Source organism: Echeneis naucrates, chromosome 21 (assembly GCF_900963305.1).
Source record: "Echeneis naucrates chromosome 21, fEcheNa1.1, whole genome shotgun sequence".
In the NCBI taxonomy this organism is placed as follows: Eukaryota; Metazoa; Chordata; class Actinopteri; order Carangiformes; family Echeneidae; genus Echeneis; species Echeneis naucrates.
The window spans coordinates 23,028,736-23,046,213 of record NC_042531.1 but is presented as its reverse complement, the minus strand read 5'-3'; the positions used below and the strand labels follow the sequence as shown (position 1 = coordinate 23,046,213).

General features: G+C 40.8%; 1 protein-coding gene across 2 annotated transcripts; it reads left to right on the top strand.

Moving 5' to 3' along the window:
• Window positions 1-1,230: 1,230 nt before the first annotated feature.
• Window positions 1,231-17,223, top strand: LOC115061758 (integrin beta-2-like). Of its 2 annotated transcripts, XM_029530251.1 has the most exons (16): window positions 1,231-1,266; window positions 1,926-1,977; window positions 3,959-4,056; window positions 4,564-4,759; window positions 4,943-5,113; window positions 5,620-5,858; window positions 6,417-6,575; window positions 6,885-6,980; window positions 7,063-7,152; window positions 7,254-7,391; window positions 7,574-7,767; window positions 8,436-8,668; window positions 10,614-10,833; window positions 10,970-11,184; window positions 11,494-11,660; window positions 15,116-17,223. In XM_029530251.1, the coding sequence occupies exons 2-16, from the start codon at window positions 1,929-1,931 to the stop codon at window positions 15,179-15,181; spliced, it is 2,331 nt and encodes a 776-aa protein (XP_029386111.1). In that variant the 5' UTR covers window positions 1,231-1,266; window positions 1,926-1,928; the 3' UTR covers window positions 15,182-17,223. The 2 variants fall into 2 exon arrangements, with proteins under 2 accessions (XP_029386111.1, XP_029386112.1); XM_029530252.1 differs by lacking the exons at window positions 1,231-1,266; window positions 1,926-1,977; window positions 3,959-4,056 and adding an exon at window positions 4,400-4,489.
• Window positions 17,224-17,478: the final 255 nt, after the last annotated feature.

Genomic DNA, 17,478 nt, shown 5'->3' with positions numbered 1-17,478 from the left:
ACATGTTCCTATCGAAAGTTTTTGTATATCAGGAAAATGTAAATAAAGTAAAAAAAAAAATTCAACAGAGTGCGTGGATAGCAATGGGTAGCGATCAAGTGATGTTTTGGCCATTTTGTCGCAAACTCATGAGCCGCTAAACGCAGTTTTGTTTTTTGTGTGGTTGGTCTTTAGAGTTTTTAAGTGCAACAGACCAGACGGAGGGTGTTTGCCACAAAACTGTTTTTAAATGTTTACACTAGGTTTTTGGACCTTTGCAGCCACTTTTGTCCTGTTTTAGCTGTTATTATTCTGATATTGCTGTGTTTGTATGTCTCTCATGCATTGTAAGCACTCTGAAATCATTCAATTGATGTAAAGTGCATTATAAATCAAATGTGCTATTATTACTATTAAAACAGGCAAAACATCACTTGTTCACTATCCATGAACTACATCAAACTCCAAATGGCTGTGTTGCTCACATTATCACTTCCAGCTCAACCCCAGAGTTGGGATATTCCCTTTCAAGTTTGTTTCTTTGTTTCTGCGTTTGTAAAGGTGTTTCGCTTTTTGTTGATTTATTTTCTGAAATGTATATTTGTTTTGGTACTTGTAAAGTTGTCTCTGTGTTTGTAAAAGTGTTTGAGATTTCGTAGTGTTGGTTTGCACCTCTCAGCCACCGCTGATCATAGCTGTCGACCGGTGAATAGTTAACTGAAGATGCATGTGAATCCACATCTGAAATAGTATAAACTAATCTTTACTTTTGCATTACAGAAACATTTAAACTTTGCCTCAGATGCCAGCTGGGGAATGGTTTGGTTTATAAATGTCTTGAGTAATCTTCAAAGAAACAACTATTCCAATCCATCTCACTTCTCCTCGTTGCCACCTAGCAGTTGAATGTAGAGTTCTTCAGGCTGGGCCTCAACTTGATGAAGAGGAGATTGGACACTATAATAGCACTAACTTCTTCTTTCATTATGAAATACATTTTTCCTTTTTATACACTTTTTCAATTATGATTCAAAAGCGAAGCAATTGATAAGCTCAATGCTCCTAAGACTGTCAAAGGGTGAAATGAAGTTTCCTTGACAAGAAAGTTGCTAAGAGTGAGTCAGGTAGAAGAGTCACATCAGTGACTTCACATCAGACTAACACTGTGTCACAAGCCCAAGGCTTTGTGTGTTGCGTCATACTTCTGCTAGGAGGGTGGAGTTTTTCTAACGGCAAAGTGCTCACCACAGCTTTCCCCCACAGAGCTGCTGCATCTTCCTGTTTCTGGTAAGTCTGCTTTAAAATTAGTTTAAGTTTGTAAACCTGTTTTATTGCTTTAGATTTTCTTTGCTGATTTTTTTTTTTTTTATATTGTTGCTCTTATACAATCAGTTGTAAACAAAGTCTGGTAAAAAAAAAAACCAAATGCACTTTAAAAGTTCACATTATCAACTAGTTTGTAGAAAACTACATGATGTTATGTTGTCCTACGATTGTACTCTGCCTGTAGTGCAGTGGCAGGAATAACACAGACAATATAAAATCATAATAGGTATAATGGATAAAATGCAGGATCAATTGTAAAAAATGTGAATAAAATGCTCAGCATGATGGATTTGGTATGCTATAGTTAGGAATTCATTATTTGAATGAGGAAGACAGACTTCTTGTTTTTTGGCGGAACAACTGACGCATAGACACATAGACAGACTAGCAGGCAGGAAGACAGACATAGAGACAAGCAGTTCGAGTGACAGCACTGAATTTAAACACAGGTCCTGATAATAGATGGTAGTCTTCATGCTATGCTGTTCACACCCATCAGGACTCAATAATCAGAGTTGTGGATTGGTCAAGCCCTTCATGTGTCTGGATAAGGTCGTCGTTTCCAATGTCGTTCATGTACTTCATCACCTTTGTAATTTTCTCTTTGTTTGTGTCTTCAGGAAATGGTTCAGTGTGTGCCATTTCTCCTGCTCCTGGTGATGGGCAGACAGGGTAAGGCAGTCAGAGAGATAGAAAACATGAGACAAACAATATGAACCATTCACTCAATCATTCATTCATTCATCTTCTCCTGCTTATCCATTTCTGGATCATGGGTGGGGTGCTTTATCCAAACCCATCTTATATTGGGTGAGAGCAGAGTACACCCCAGACAGGTCGCCAGTCCATCACAGGGCCAACGTAGGGGTGTCACAATCTTTATTGGAAGCCAGACATCGATCAATATGGCATGGCGATGTTGCCCTTCCAAAATCAGGTGGAACTGAGGATGTTGCCAATGCAATGTCCTGCAGGTGTGTTGAAGAGGAAAAAGCACACACATGTTGGTGCAGCAAGTCAACGTTATCTCCTCCAATTTCAGTCTGTAACAAGACACCCTGACACACTAACTGAACTGAATCCCATGCAGATCAACTTATTTAATAAGAATGAAAAAATTAAATGAGTTATCCTGGCATGAAACCAGTGATACTAGACCAGATATTACTAGACTTGTCTAAAAATGTCAGAACCATCTGTGCCAAAATAAGCAAAAAAAGGATTGAAAAGAGAATTGAATCATGAAATTAATCTAAATTTAACCCTGTAGTGGGAGCCTGACCACAAGTGGATGGATCTTGATAGGAGGCAGAGTAGGAAACAATGTCCAGGTAGCAAAAGGTGTTTTAATTAGAAAGAAAAAGGGGCATCCAAGTCACAAAAAGACAAAAAGCAACCCATGGCTCCCCTGTCAGTTAAACCCAATTGCTTATATAAGCCCATTTATCGGGGCTGCTCCATCCTGTGATAAGTGCTGTCTCTTTTGGCAACAGAAAAGTAGGGTTAGTTAGTTATTTGTTATTTGTGTTCACTAATTCGCAGTTAAAACACACACCTACATCTTACCATATAAAATGGTAATGGGACATCACATCAAATACCATAATTTCAGGATTATAAGGCGCTACTTTTTCACACACTTTGAACCCTGCAGTTTAAACAACTATGCAGCTAATTTACAGATTTTTACAGGTAACGAACTTCATGCCACCAATATCACATCAGACCAATAAAATTACTTAGAGGTTACAGTGGACCAATGAAATTGTTTGACGCACCCACACTAACTTCTTCAGATCAGTCGTTTATTTTTGCGCTTCATGCACATACCCTAATCATGGAAAACACACGAAGCAATGCATATAATGCTGCCTTCAAGTTAAAGTTGATCGATCTGGCAAAAAGGCGAAATCTTTCTGTGCAACATTATTCCTGTCATATGCCATTTCCTCCCCTATTTCCAACACCAGCAGCTTATAAACAAGTGCAGCCTATATATGTACAAAACTGTTTTTCTCTTTAAATTTAGCTTATATTCAGGTGCGCTCTATAGTCCGGAAATTACGGTAATCTATCTCCCCCAATACCTGTTCTATAACCTAATGACATCAATAATGGTCAATCAGCTGCTTTCTCCTTTTGTCCCTGGAACACATGGTGGGTATGGTAAGCAAAAACAAGTGCGAAAATTTACTTCCGGCTAACACAACTAAACAAATGAACAACTTCAAGCTTAAAGATGCTTGTCTGTTGTATTTTAACAAAATAATTGTTGTATGTTAGCTGAAACCAAATGTAATGCAAAACACAAATATATACATAATAAATATACACTACCAGGCAAATATTTGGACACACTTTCTTATTCATTTGAATGAAATAGTGTGTCCAAATCTTTGACTAGTACTGTATATCTGCTACAGAGAAATGGTGAAGCTGTGACCAAATCAACAAGCATAATTAAATAAGGAACACTATAGAAATTAATAAATATGGGGACAAATTGTGTTTTCTCACCTACTTTGTTACAAACCAAATTCCTTGACTCAGTTTCTTCTGAAGATACATATCTCTCACTCTTACCTGATAGCACAACCCGACCAACTACAGGAGTTTAGCATATCCTTTCTTTAAGAGTTTGTTTCTTTGGCAGGATTTTGTCAAAGAGAGCAAGTGTGTGTGAAGACAGTGATCAACTCGTGTGATGACTGCATCAGATCTGGACCGTACTGTGTGTGGTGCCAAGAGCTGGTGAGATAATCTGTTTGTACTAATAAGGGCCACAGTCAATACACCAAGTAAATTACACACATCACTCTGGTCACTGAGCTGTTCAAGGTGTGACATGTCTGTGCTTGTATATGTACATGTAATACTATGTAATGTAATACTATGAAAACAGCATAGGAAGCTGTTCTAACATACTTTTGATTGATACTGTTGTCTAAGTCTTGTTGAACATCAATGTGACTCATTCTTCACATTGTGCAACATTGTCCTGCTCATTCATTTCAGAGCAGAAAGGGCCAGGCCTCTCTATTATGAATGTTAGACTTGATACTCTAAACTCAACAAATCCATATAATCTTCAACCTGTTTGAGCCTCAAAGTGGATCAGTAGACATTTGCCAAGGAATAACTCATCTTGACCGTATCAGATGAAACAACGACAGGAAAGATAAAGGTAAGGAAGGTGTCAAAGATAACTGAACATAATGATCAATTACACGTTATTTCTGTTCATATGTGTTTGTATAGAATTTCATAAAAGCAGGCGAACAGGAAGCCACTCGCTGTGACACCAAAGCTCAGCTGATTACAAGGGGCTGCAAAGACATTGTATCTCCCACCAACAGTCTGATCATCAACAAGGATGATGAGTTGGCTCAGTCCTTCATCCAGCAAGAACCAATCCAGCTGAGACCTCAGAAGATCACTCTGAGTCTGCGGCCCGGTTAGTGGGATCTGTAAATGCTGAGTTTTGATTCTTACAGCACTACATGGTCAAGGGTGTTTTGAGTGAAAACAGAAACCTGTGCTACTAGTGCTTCTGCTGGTGCCCTGCAGGTTCTTATCTGGAACGGATCTCCGTAATTCTCATTTAATTAATCAGTTTGTTTTTCTCTTGTGTGTGCAGGGCTTCCACAATCATTTACTGTGACCTTTAAGAGAGTGCAGGGGTACCCAGTTGATCTGTATTACCTGATGGACTTGTCCTATTCTATGAAGGATGACTTGAAGAATGTGAAAGAGCTGGGACAAGATCTCTTCCAAGCTCTGAATAGTATCACTCAACATGCTCAAATAGGTAACAAGGCTGTAATCTTAATGTTTATAACTGTGGAATGCAGCAAAACCTCAGTTTCAGATTGCACTGAAGTCATACATGAAAAAAGTATAGTGACAGAGGCGGCAAAGCCTGACAGATGCTGTAATATCAATTCAAATACAAATCATAACAAGGTCTAGACCAAACTCTTTATGGAGTTGTCAAAGAGACCCAAACTGAGTAAGCAACTGGTGGCAGTGGCAGGGAAAAACTTCCTTTAAGACGCAAAAACCTCAGGCAAAACCAGGCTTGGGGGGGCAGCCATCTGCCTCGAGATGGGGGTAGGGGGGCAGAGAGAGAAGCAGAGGCAGTAAGTGAGACACAGTGAGAGCAAGTGTGAAGGAGAGGAAGGGGGTACTTGGTAGAGGGATGAAGAGATCAAGAAAAAAAGAAGAGAATTTGCCATGGAAAAATAAAAAGCAAACATACAGTGCATTTCTGTTCTTAACTTACAAAATCACCAACAGCCACTTCTATGACAACAGGTTTTGGTGCCTTTGTTGATAAGACAGTCCTTCCCTACACCAATGTGAAGAAACTGCAGAAGCCTTGTGATGATGAGGATGAGCAGCAGTGTCAGGCGGCCTTCGGCTATAGACATGTGCTCCCTCTAACTTCAAATATGACTGAGTTCAAAGCAAAAGTGAGTCAGCAGTCAATCTCTGGCAACCTGGACTCTCCTGAGGGAAGTCTGGACGCCATGATGCAGGCTGCTGTATGTGGGGTAAGACATAACCTGAGCTTTGTTATTAGAGCAGAGTCAAATCCAGAAGTCCAATTTGAGTTTAGGGTAATGGTCAGGGTTAATAATAATAAAAATAAGTAATAAAATCTTCAGCTACAAGACTAAAAGTACATCAGTCTTGAGAAAAGTGGTGTTTAATGCCATAGATGATATTAGGTCATTAATGATGTCTTTCAGTCAGCAGGTCACTCCCCATATTCTCCTCCCCAACCACATTTAATCAGCAGAGGTCAGGGTCAGTAGGCAGACAGACTAGTCACGTTACTCTTCACCACAGTGGTTAAGCACAAGGTTCACAACACTGCCGACATGACACCAGTCCATCAAAGGACATGCTGCATGTGGACAAGTGTTGTGGTGGCCGAGGTCCAGGTGTCCAGGTTAACAAACATGTCTGCCATCAGCTCCTCAGAGCAGATTGTTGAAATCATCAGAAATCGTCTTTCTGTGATGTATCTGGTATATATAAATGCTATTTTTTAAGCTTAAGCTTTGAAGTTGACTTTGCTGAAATGGTTCCAAACACATGTTGTTTAGGACAAAATAGGATGGAGGAACAGTAGCACTCGGCTGATCGTCTTAACTACTGATGCTGGTTTCCACATGGCCGGAGATGGAAAACTGGCTGGTATACTGGAGCCCAACAGTGAAGAGTGCCACATAGAAAACAACCTTTACACAAAGAGCAGTGAGATGGTGAGTGTAGACTCAAAAGAGGAAACTGTTTGTATCAAAAGACAAAAACAGAAGCGTCAGAACTTGACATTTCTATGACTCACCGAGTAACATGCAGGGGGCAGAGAAGGCCTGCAGCCAGGTACCTGGGGCAATGGAGATGTTTTAGCTTCACTGTTGGGAGCTGTGATGATGTCCATCTTTTAAACACTGTCATTGCTCAAAGCTCTGAAAATAGCCACATCTTCCTGTCACTACTCTGTATGAGTTTGGTTCAAGACTTCACATCTCACATAGTTCATGACACATTTTGACTCATGCTGTCTACAGGACTACCCATCTGTAGGGCAACTCGCCACCCAGCTGGAAAAAAACAACATTCAGCCAATATTTGCGGTGACAGAAAATGTGGTGTCAGTATATAAGGTGCGTGACAGTTGATTTTCATTTCACACATGATGATTTGAGATTTATTCTGAATTATTTTTTTCACCTTATTTGTTCACAGGAACTCTCTGCAATGATTCCAAAATCAGAGGTGCAAGTTCTGTCATCAGATTCCAAGAATGTTGTTAAGTTGATTAAGGATGCCTATAATGTAAGCTGTGAGTTAGTGACATGTTTAGCTGTGTTTCTCTTTATGTACACATTAGATTTTTTTTTTGTCTAAAATCTTCTCCAATATTTGCTCTGTGACAGCGGTTGTCCTCCAAAGTGACTCTGACCCATGATAATCTCCCTGACAATGTCCATATTGTCTATACCCCAGTATGTCCCAAACCAGTCAAAGAAAGGGACAGTGAGGGCATTTGTGATGATGTGCATGAAGAACAAGAGGTCAGTTCAAGTATATTTGTATCTTGACGGTGATGTCCACATTGATCGTTTGATGCCCCCCATGCTGGGAGAGAGAATTTAGCTGATTGTCAAAAGTCATATCACACTGAAAATGATTTGCATTATTTGCGTTAGATCCTGTAAAATATACAACATCCATGCCTGATTACTTTCCTCTATAGATCTCTTTTAATATTACTGTGACTGCATTCTCATGTATGGAAGGGAAGAAGTCTTTCACCATCAGACCCCTTGGCATAAAAGATACACTGACAGTTAGCATATCTGCAGAGTGTGTGTGTAAATGTGGGGAACCTACTGACGAACACCATACACACTGCAAGGGAAAGGGAAGTGTCAACTGTGGTATTTGCAGGTAAGCTTCACTGCCTGTGTCATTTCATCATTTCAAACAGGATTTCTGCATGAAATGAACATGTTATTCTGAAATGATCTGAGGGCAGCCTGTCTCTGTTAGCATCTGCAAGCACAACAGATATAACGATTAATATTTTTGACTTTAAGACTCTAGAATTTAAGGATGGAGATGATTCTGCAGTTTTAAATATCCTTTGATGCACTGGGGCAACAGCTAGATAACCACTTGCAATCATTTTGATTCTTTCTGAGATACATTTGGTTTGTTCCTCCATACCCAGCATGTAAGAGCACCCCAAAAATTGGAGGAATTAATCCTCACAGTAAACACAGACAAGGGCTGCATTTTTGTGTAGGAACACAATCCCACAAACCAACAATTCATGAAGCCACCAAACTGTGAATTTCCCCTATCATCTTAGAAAACAGAAAATATAATGTGTTTATTTTTTCTCTTTAAGCATCAGCATTTTTCATTCAAGTTTAATCTGCAAACACAAGCAGCACTCAATGACCTAAGGGGCAAGTAGTCTACTAGTGTCAGGAAAGAAATGATGGAGGAGACCAAAATAAAATAATAAAGGAAGCGGTGTCATGTAGAGGAAGGAGTGCCCTTTGCTTCAAATGATGGGTTTCCTAGTCCTCTATAATATGTCCTCGCTCCAGGTGCAATGATGGTTTTGTGGGTCAATTCTGCGACTGTGCCATTGGAGACAAAGATGACAGCTCCCTCAGAGCTTCCTGTCGAAGGATGAATGGCACCGAGTGCGAGGGTCGAGGAGACTGTGTGTGTGGCAGATGCCAGTGCCACAGCACAGAGAGCGGGAACAGTTACCGTGGTGACTTCTGCGAGTGTGACGATGAACACTGCGAGAAGTTCCAGAATAAACTGTGCGGAGGTAGAGTTTTACTCATGCACTGTAAACATATCAACATTTAATTAATATGAGTGTTTCTTATGAAGTATGAAGTTTAAATCTCATGAGACCTGAGACCTTGTTCATCATTGTTTCCGGATTATAAAACAGCAGGGGGACATCACACTTGTGACCTGCTTTGAGATTTCTCCTAAAACAAAGACAAGACATTTTATTTATTCATTACCTGTCATTCATTAAACTTTATAGTCTTCATAGGGAGAGAAGAGATGAGACAGACTTAACGATTGAGAAAACTGAAAACTTGCAGCTGTGAAGCAGGGAATTGTAAACAAAGTGAACTAAACAAGACCAGGATTCAGAAATTTGACTTCTTCCCTCAGCAATGAACAACCAACAGCTGAGAATAGGTGTTTAGCAGATATACACTGTGTTCCAAATTATTATGTATATGTACGGTTTTTGTCTATCTTTTCCCAAATAGTTTACATAAGTGGCAGTTAATAGGATCTTTAATTCCTCAACAATCGTATTACAATCTGGATTTTATGAAACAAAGTTACCAATGATGAGAATTTCATTTTTTGAAAAATAACTTAAATGCAGTGTTCCAAATTATTATACAAAACAGAGTTTCAAAACATACAATAGTTTCTAAAAGATAGTTTCTAATTACCCATCTGTTTCTTCTTTGATATCACCTTATCAACTCTCTCATCCATTGAACTTAGGATTCCATGTATAGTTTGTGCAAAGGAAACTTTGCACAAACTATACATGACATATACGTGACTGCTGTCCACCCTCATAGAGCTTCCTTTTAAGGATGTTCAACATGTTATCAATAGGGTTGAGGTTAGGGGATGATGGTGGCCACGTCATGATTTTTTCTCCCTTTATACCCACAGCAGCCAAGGTCTCAATGGCATTTTTTTTTTTTTGCAACATGGGATGGTGCATTGTCTTGCATGAAAATGATTTCACTGCAGAAGGCATGGTTTTTCTTTTTATACCATGACAGGAAATGGGCTACTAGGAATTCAATATATTTTTAAGGTAATTTTGATACCTTCAGGAACCTTAGAGGGGCCTACCAACGCACTTCCTAGGATTCCAGCCCAAAACATCATTCCACCACCTCCTTGCTGTTAGTGCAGCCCTGTGGGGAAATGGTGGCCATCCACTAACCATCCAGAACGCCATTCATCTTGATCATCCAGTGCAATGCAGTATTTATCAGTGAAAAAAACTGTTGGAAAATTAGTCTTCATATATTTCTGAGCCCTCTGTAATAGTTTGTTCTTGTGGACTTAGGTTAAGGGTGGCCAAAATCCAGCTTTAAGCACATTAGCAAGCCTCTGGAGAGTCCTTTATTGAGAGGTTCTTGTAACTCCAGAGGCAACAGAGGCTCCAAATACCTGTTTCCAACTCATTAGTGAATTTTTCACAGCTGGTCTCTTATTAGGATGAAATTGACTTACAGAAACTATCCTTAATACACCTTTATCTGAATGAACCCATCTGTGCCCTGAATCACAAAAAAAAAATCTTTTTACATTACAGTGATCTCTCTTAGTTTTTGGTGAAATATCCAGTGTTTTCATACCTTTAGCAAGATACTGCACTATAACGCTTTTCATTTGGAAAAAGATCTTTCTGTTTCCCCATATTGCATTGAACCTGTGACTTGTTTAATTATTTGGGAAAAATATCTTTAAGGGGTTTCCTTTAATTAGCCTCAACTGGAAAACTAATTCCCAAACCTGTGTGAGATTGATGTCAGTGATACAAACTGGCAAAAGAAGCAGCACAACTGAGAACAATAACTGAAAACTAAAATTCAAATGTTTGTTTTAATGAAATCATATTTGCATAATAATTTGGAATACACTGTACATCTGTGTATCTGCTACACCCCTACATTTTACACACATCTGTGTAAAGCAGAAGTATCTCCTTCCTGCAGGTAATGGTAGGTGCAAATGTGGTACGTGTGAATGCTTTCCTGGGTATGAGGGTTCGGCCTGTCAGTGCATGGTGTCCAGGGAGGGCTGTCAGACAGCCAACGGCAGTGTGTGCTACGGCAGAGGGATCTGTAAGTGCAACCGCTGTGAGTGTAACGAAGGATACCAGCCCCTACAATGCAAGGAGTGCCTTGGCTGCCCCGACCCATGTCCAGCAAAACTGTAAGGATTTGACTTTTACTGTCAATTTATAGAAGGTTTCTCAGCTAATGACAGCAAAGTGTTTACTCACAAATGAATGCAGCTTGTCCCCTGCTGGCTAAAACATGCTAAAAGATTGCTGTCCATCTTGTCTTAGGAGCTGCATTGAGTGTCTGGGCTTTGACTCTGGTCCCTACCAAAAGAACTGCAGTTTGGCCTGTAATAGTAGTATCTACTATGAGAAGGTGGATAAGTTCACCATCTCAAAGGAGCCATGCAAGCTGAAGGATTCCCAGGGATGCTGGATCAAATTCTCCTTGGAGCAGCTGGTTGGAGTGGACAACTACAGGGCCGAGGTCCTGATGCAGAGAGGTCAGCTGCACCCAGAGTTTATGTCTGCTCTAACCTGTAGGGGTGGGGGGGATCATCCCAGATGATGTCACATGACACAGGAGACACATAGAACACTCCACACCTGTACATTGAGCACAAAGAGGACTGCATATCACTGAACAATGAAGAACTGATGCAGATAGGATGTTCTGTGTCTGGACATATTGACCTGATTGTGATGCTAAATCTGCAGTCTATTTCAGATGTTTCTAAGAGGACATGAATTGTGTCAGCAGTCACATTCTCCATGGATGTAAAAGCTTGTTCTGTCTATAACTCTTCCCCCAGACTGTCCAGAACCTCCCAGTGTCATACCAATAATTGCAGGCGCTATCGCAGCTGTGGCTCTCATTGGAATATTGCTGCTGATGCTCATCAAGCTACTGATCTATATCAACGACTTGAAAGAGTTCAGGAAATTTGAAAATGAAAAAAAGAAAGCAAAGTGGGCCAAGGTGAGACACTGTCACTGATACCATCTCATCATTACAGCTAACAAATCCAGAACTGGAAGAATTATTTTTGGTGCAATGTTCTGCCAGCGACCATGGCTCATATTACCACGATTGTTAATCTGACTATTTTGTCTCAGGTCCAGATCTTACATGATTAATTAAAAACTGAATTACACAAGGGGCAGCAGGGTGGAATAGTGGCTAGCACTCTTGCTCCACATCAAGAAGGTTGCTGGTTCAGTTACTGGCCCTGGGGCCTTTCTGTGGAAAGTTTGCATGTTCGCCCCATGCCTGCATGGGTTTCCTGCAGGTACTCCGATTTCCTGCCACCATCCAAGGACATGCATGTTTACTGTAGGTTAATTGGTGACTTCAAATTGCCCATAAGTCTGAGTGTGAGTGGTTGTTTGTCTCTGTATGTTGGCCCTGCGATGGAGTGGTGACCTGTCCAGTGTGTAACCCACCCTCACCTAGCGTGAGCTGGGATTGGCTCCAGCACCCCCCGTGACCTGGAAACGCATATGCAGTTCATAACACAGCATCTGCTGTAGCTGTAGCCATAAAGAGAAAAAGACAGTGTATGATGTGCCTGCACATTTATTGGAACAATCACCAAAAAATGTCAGTGATACTTTTATCAGACATGAAAGCTGTGTTACCATCAGCAGGAGTCGCTTTACAGCTGCACTCACAATCAGAATGACAGTCACACTGAGAGTCATATTCACTGCTTGGTCACAGTCAGAGTTACAGCCACAACCACAACTACAGTCACATTGAGAGTTACAGTTGCAGCCATGGCCAAACCTACAGTAATAACCACAACTACAATCACACAGTCACATCCACGACTACGTTACAGTCACAGTACCAACCGCAACTGCAGTCACACCGATAGTTATTAGTTAGTAGTTGTAGTTACAGCTACAGTCACATTTTTAGAAAGCAGTTGTAAATAAATGAGAAATGTTTTATCTATCAGTCACATGTATTCATTTTAAACAGCCCCGATGGTTTCCTGTGTACTTATGTTGTGCCTTGGATTGTGTATAGTGTTGACTCTTATCAAATCTCAATTTAGAAGGAATGTTCTTTACTGTGGATTGACTTAAGAACAATTACTGAAGGAAGGAGTGTAACAATGGCTTAATTTATGGGGGTTTTTATTAATTAAAAAGTGTCAGGCCAGGAAATGCGGTGCGAGTGCGTTGCAGGGTGAGGACCCAATTGCAGGAGCCAAAAACCAGGTAGGTGGCAAAAAGGACTTTAATCTTAACTATATCTACAACATAAACTGAACGAGAGAACAAGGACAAAACGACAGGGCATGGGCAAAACAACAAGGCAGGGCATGGACAAGCAACAAGGAATAAGTGACAATGATCTGACAAGGACTAGACAGGGCATGGACAGAGCAAGGACAAGGCAGGAACAAAACAACAATGATCCGACAAGGACTAGACTGAAAACGGGACTTAAATACAGTGCTAGACAAGACACAGGTGATCCACATTAGGGCAGGGAAGGCAATCAACATGGGACACAACCAGGAAGTAACATAACGGGGAACACAAAGGAACCAGGACTACAAAATAAAACAGGAAGTTACATGGACAGAACACTAAACACCAGAATTAACTCAAAACCTGACAAAAAGGGGTAAATAAAAATGTGCTTATTATATACAGGTGCAAATCAAATAAGTCTGAGTGTGAGTGGTTAGGGTAAACTAGGTGAAACAGGTGAGCTTGGATACGTAAATGGAATGGCATGATATAACGATAATTATACACATAATGATAATTAAGCGGCTGGTGATGCTTGAGGATCTGGTCGAATGAATGGCAGATCGTTTATCAAAATACAAGGGGGAGTCTGTCTGAGGAAGGAGAGCTCTAAAACTAAAATTTGATTCACTGTTGTCTGTTAGCCGTGCCTGGCACCACTCAGAACAACCCACTGGGGAAGCAGATAAACGTCACCTCACTTGGTAGACGACTCAACTGGCCACGAAAAGAGCAGATGTCCAACGAGAGCGGCCGCGTCAAGGTCCTTTGTCATGGCCTCCCAAGCTAGACTGGTCCTCGACTGAAGTGGCTGTCGGTCCGGCTCGTCCCTCTTCAGCGACAGTGTTGTCTTTCGTGCGATTGGCTTGGTTATTAAGTTAATATCTGAATTATCCTTCTCTTTCCTGATGAAAACAGAGTGGCGCTGCAGGAGGCACAAATGGCCCTGGTTACCACAGCAACTTGAGATGCTGGAGGCTGAGTGCTGTGCAGCCAAACTTGTTCCGGTCTCCAGCAGCTTCAGCTTCAACTTGGAACTTAGCCCTTGTAGCTTAGCGGCTAAATTCTGACTTCTGAGTTTCTTTTTCTGCTGTGGTTGTTATTGCTTCATCTTAAAATACTTTTATTTCGAGGCCGACCCATGGGTGTGGTCTGGTTGTCGACATGAATTTGGTCCAATTGAATTTCTCCCTTAAGCTTCAGGGCATAGCAAGGGCGGTTTTAACTAGGCCTTTCATTCACCCAAGTTTGAAGTTATATGTAAAACAAGGATAAATGTATCGTTTGATAAGTACAGTTTTCTTTGCTTGTTGTGGTTACTTCAGTGGACATGGTTTTATCTCATTCACTGTAAAACACAATTAAATGGTTATTAGGCAACCACAACATCACAGAGCACACAAACAAATGAACTAAGAAAAGATAATTTTCATGCATATGTTGACTGGCTGTGGAAAATCAGAGACATGGCTATGGACAGTGTATGAAGTGTTTTTCTTTTTCTCTTGCTCAGACATTTCATTCAAGTACGTAGGTTATGGTGTGGTGGCAACACGCCATTGATTCCAATTAGCTCGTAGAAAAACAGTTTGAACTGCTACGAAGTCCTCTTTTTGCAGAGTATTCTATTCCTTATTATATCAACCCTTGTGTCCTTATGAGTATGGATGCATTCCAGAGCAGCAATTTGCGTTTGCTGCCTGATAAGGTTTAAGGTCAGCCTGAGTGGAGGGTCAGAGAAGGGGTACCTCTCTGCAGGATGAGGCAGGTTCATGCTGATTTGTGGCGCTGACTGCAATCTATTGTCTTGGGAGAGCAGGGTCTCTAGATGCCAGGTTCAGATAAGGGTCCAGGACGGCACTTAACAGAGACCTGAGAAATCTCTGTTGGAGGCAATAGTCTCTTAACAGTTTGAGGGGTGTGGGGGATTGGAATCGCCACCCCCCCCTTTCTTCGGACCTCACAACACTAAGCTGCACTGTAACATATGCTTGACCCTCATAACAAATTATTTAAATCAACAATTCTGAACTTAAAGTAGCACTGATGAATCAGAGCTGAGAGTATTCACCTATTGATGTGAATCATTCAGCTGTCTGTTTAACGCACGATGAAAGAGCCTGCCATGACTGATCATAAGAAGAATCTTTCTTTGTTCTCTGTTTACAGGCTGAAAATCCACTGTTCCAGACAGCCACCACGACTGTAGCCAACCCCACCTTTACAGGAGAGTGAGGGGTGCAACTGCAGCTGTTCATCTGTATGAGAAACATTGTGACAGCTACATGCCATTATCTTCTACATGCCTACTCTCAGCTACCACAGTCACAATTCTGAATCCAGGTCTAAAGGGCTGTCCACACCAAGAACTATAACTATAATGATAAAATGCCAGCATCCATACCAATGAACGATATTGTTGTGTTGCTAGGTTACACCAAGCACACTGAGTGCTCGGCGTATTATTCCAAGGGTGCGCCCAATTCCATCCCAGATGTCCCTCTTCTTGGTGGCATCTTTGTACAGTCTGTCATTCTTGTCATACAGAGCTAGATTTTTTTTGTACCTCAATGATAGGCCTCTTTCCTACGTCGTCCACCATGTTGAATGAGTGTGTGAGTGACGAATTGACGTGAGGGACATCTCGACCTGTCATTCCTGATGGATTTTGATTAGCTGTCAATGTTTTTATCATTCATTAAATCGCTCTGAAAGTGAACGAACGATATCGTCCACCACTATCGTTGTCGTTATAGTTGTAGTGTGGGCTCTGCCATCCACTTGAGTTAAGAATTTTTAGAACTATATATTTATCATTATAATTATAGTTCTTGGTGTGGACAGCCCTTAACTCTGGTCACATTGTTCACATGCCCCTGTTCAGGCTTCACAGCAGCAGGACTTTCAGTTTCCTCAAATTATTCAGTCTGTCTATCTTTTCTGTCCCTATGAAAACTATGGATTTAAATGAATGTTGGGTAATGAATAGATTAGTGTAGATTAAATATTTTACATAAACATAATGCTTTTTCATTGCTTTTAAAAGATGTCATATTTCAATGTTGCACAACTTATGATATACAAAAGGTCTACAGCGGTGGAGCCTGCATAGAATATGAAAAGTATATCAATGTATGACAACCTACAGTGAATGTATCTTCAGTTCTCTTTGCAAGGCACATTATAAACACCTTCAGTCTGCAGTTTGAATGTTATTCTCATGCAGGTCAGGTTCTTTCTATACCAGAGGTCCCCAACCTTTTATGCGCCACAGACCGATTTAATGTCAGACAATATTTCCACGGACCGGCCTTTAAGGTATGGCGGATAAATGCAACAAAATAAAATGATATGATCGACATGAAAAATGTGCTATTTTCTAAATTTCATAATAAACATGAATCTACTGTGCACTCGTACGCAACTTTATTAGCAGCGTCCTCATAACATCGCGCCAACAACATAACATGAGTAACATCCGCTCTGCCCCCTAACCCCGAACCTAAATGCAGCTTTCATTTTCATGGAAGTCACAGGCTCTTCTGTCTCAGAAAGAAACTGTCCTTTTTTAATCATTTCGCTAGCTAGCGGGTTTAATTTTAGCTGTAACGTATCACATGACCAACACAAGCATCTTGACATGCGTCAAGAGTGAGTCATAGACGGATGTAACAGAGAGAATCTGGTAATTTTTCAAAATAAAACAGTTCAGATTCAGATAATAAATAAAACATAAATAATGTAAGTTATTTATTTTTTCTGTGTAGCCCGGTTCAAAAGACACACGGACCAGTACCAGTCCACGGCCCAGGGGTTGGGGACCGCTACACTACCATGAATTCAAATCTGAGGCAGTGATCAAATTTAACAGTTTTTGTTTGAAACACTATTTGTTGAGGTTGTATTTGATGTAAACAGTCAGCCAACTGTTCCCACCTGAGCTCTGTTTGGTCTAAACCAGAGGGGTGTACTACAAAGCGAGATTAGTGTGTTAGCAAGGTATGTTGAGCGTAAAACATACCCATAAACATAAACGTATGTTGAGCATTCACCCTCTCTCTCTCCCTCTCTCAACCCCTCTAACCCTAAACCCAACCCGTTGAGGCAGATGGCCACCCCCCCCAGAGCCAAGTTCCGCCTGAGGTTTCAGATTCTTAAAAGAAGTTTTTCCTTGCCACTGTTGTCAAGTGCTTGCTCATCAGGGGATCTGTTGCGCCTCTTTAAATAACTTTATAAAGAGTTTGGTCAAGAACTGCTCTATATGTTAAGTGCCTTGATGTAACTTTGTTATGATTTGGCGCCATATAAATAAAACTGATTTGATAAAGCCGGACTTTTCTGTGTCACAAAGGTGGCTCTCTTTTAAGCTGGCTAGATCACAGTGGTAACTTATGCTGCAAACATAACTTGGACCAGGTTATGTTCTGAGTTTCATCTGAAAGTCAGCTATAAAAAGTGCTGCCCTTGAACTTTGACTCACTGTTTTTGGAAAATCTAGTAGATTTAGATGCCCAAAGGTGAGGTTAGAGGTG

Bases quoted from the DNA above. Each gene is read 5' to 3' on its own strand.
- LOC115061758 (XM_029530251.1), top strand. From the start codon at position 1,929: ATGGTTCAGTGTGTGCCATTTCTCCTGCTCCTGGTGATGGGCAGACAG. The intron at 5,859-6,416 runs GTAAGACATAAC...CATGTTGTTTAG, and splicing joins TGCAGGCTGCTGTATGTGGG to GACAAAATAGGATGGAGGAA. The intron at 8,669-10,613 runs GTAGAGTTTTAC...TCCTTCCTGCAG, and splicing joins CCAGAATAAACTGTGCGGAG to GTAATGGTAGGTGCAAATGT.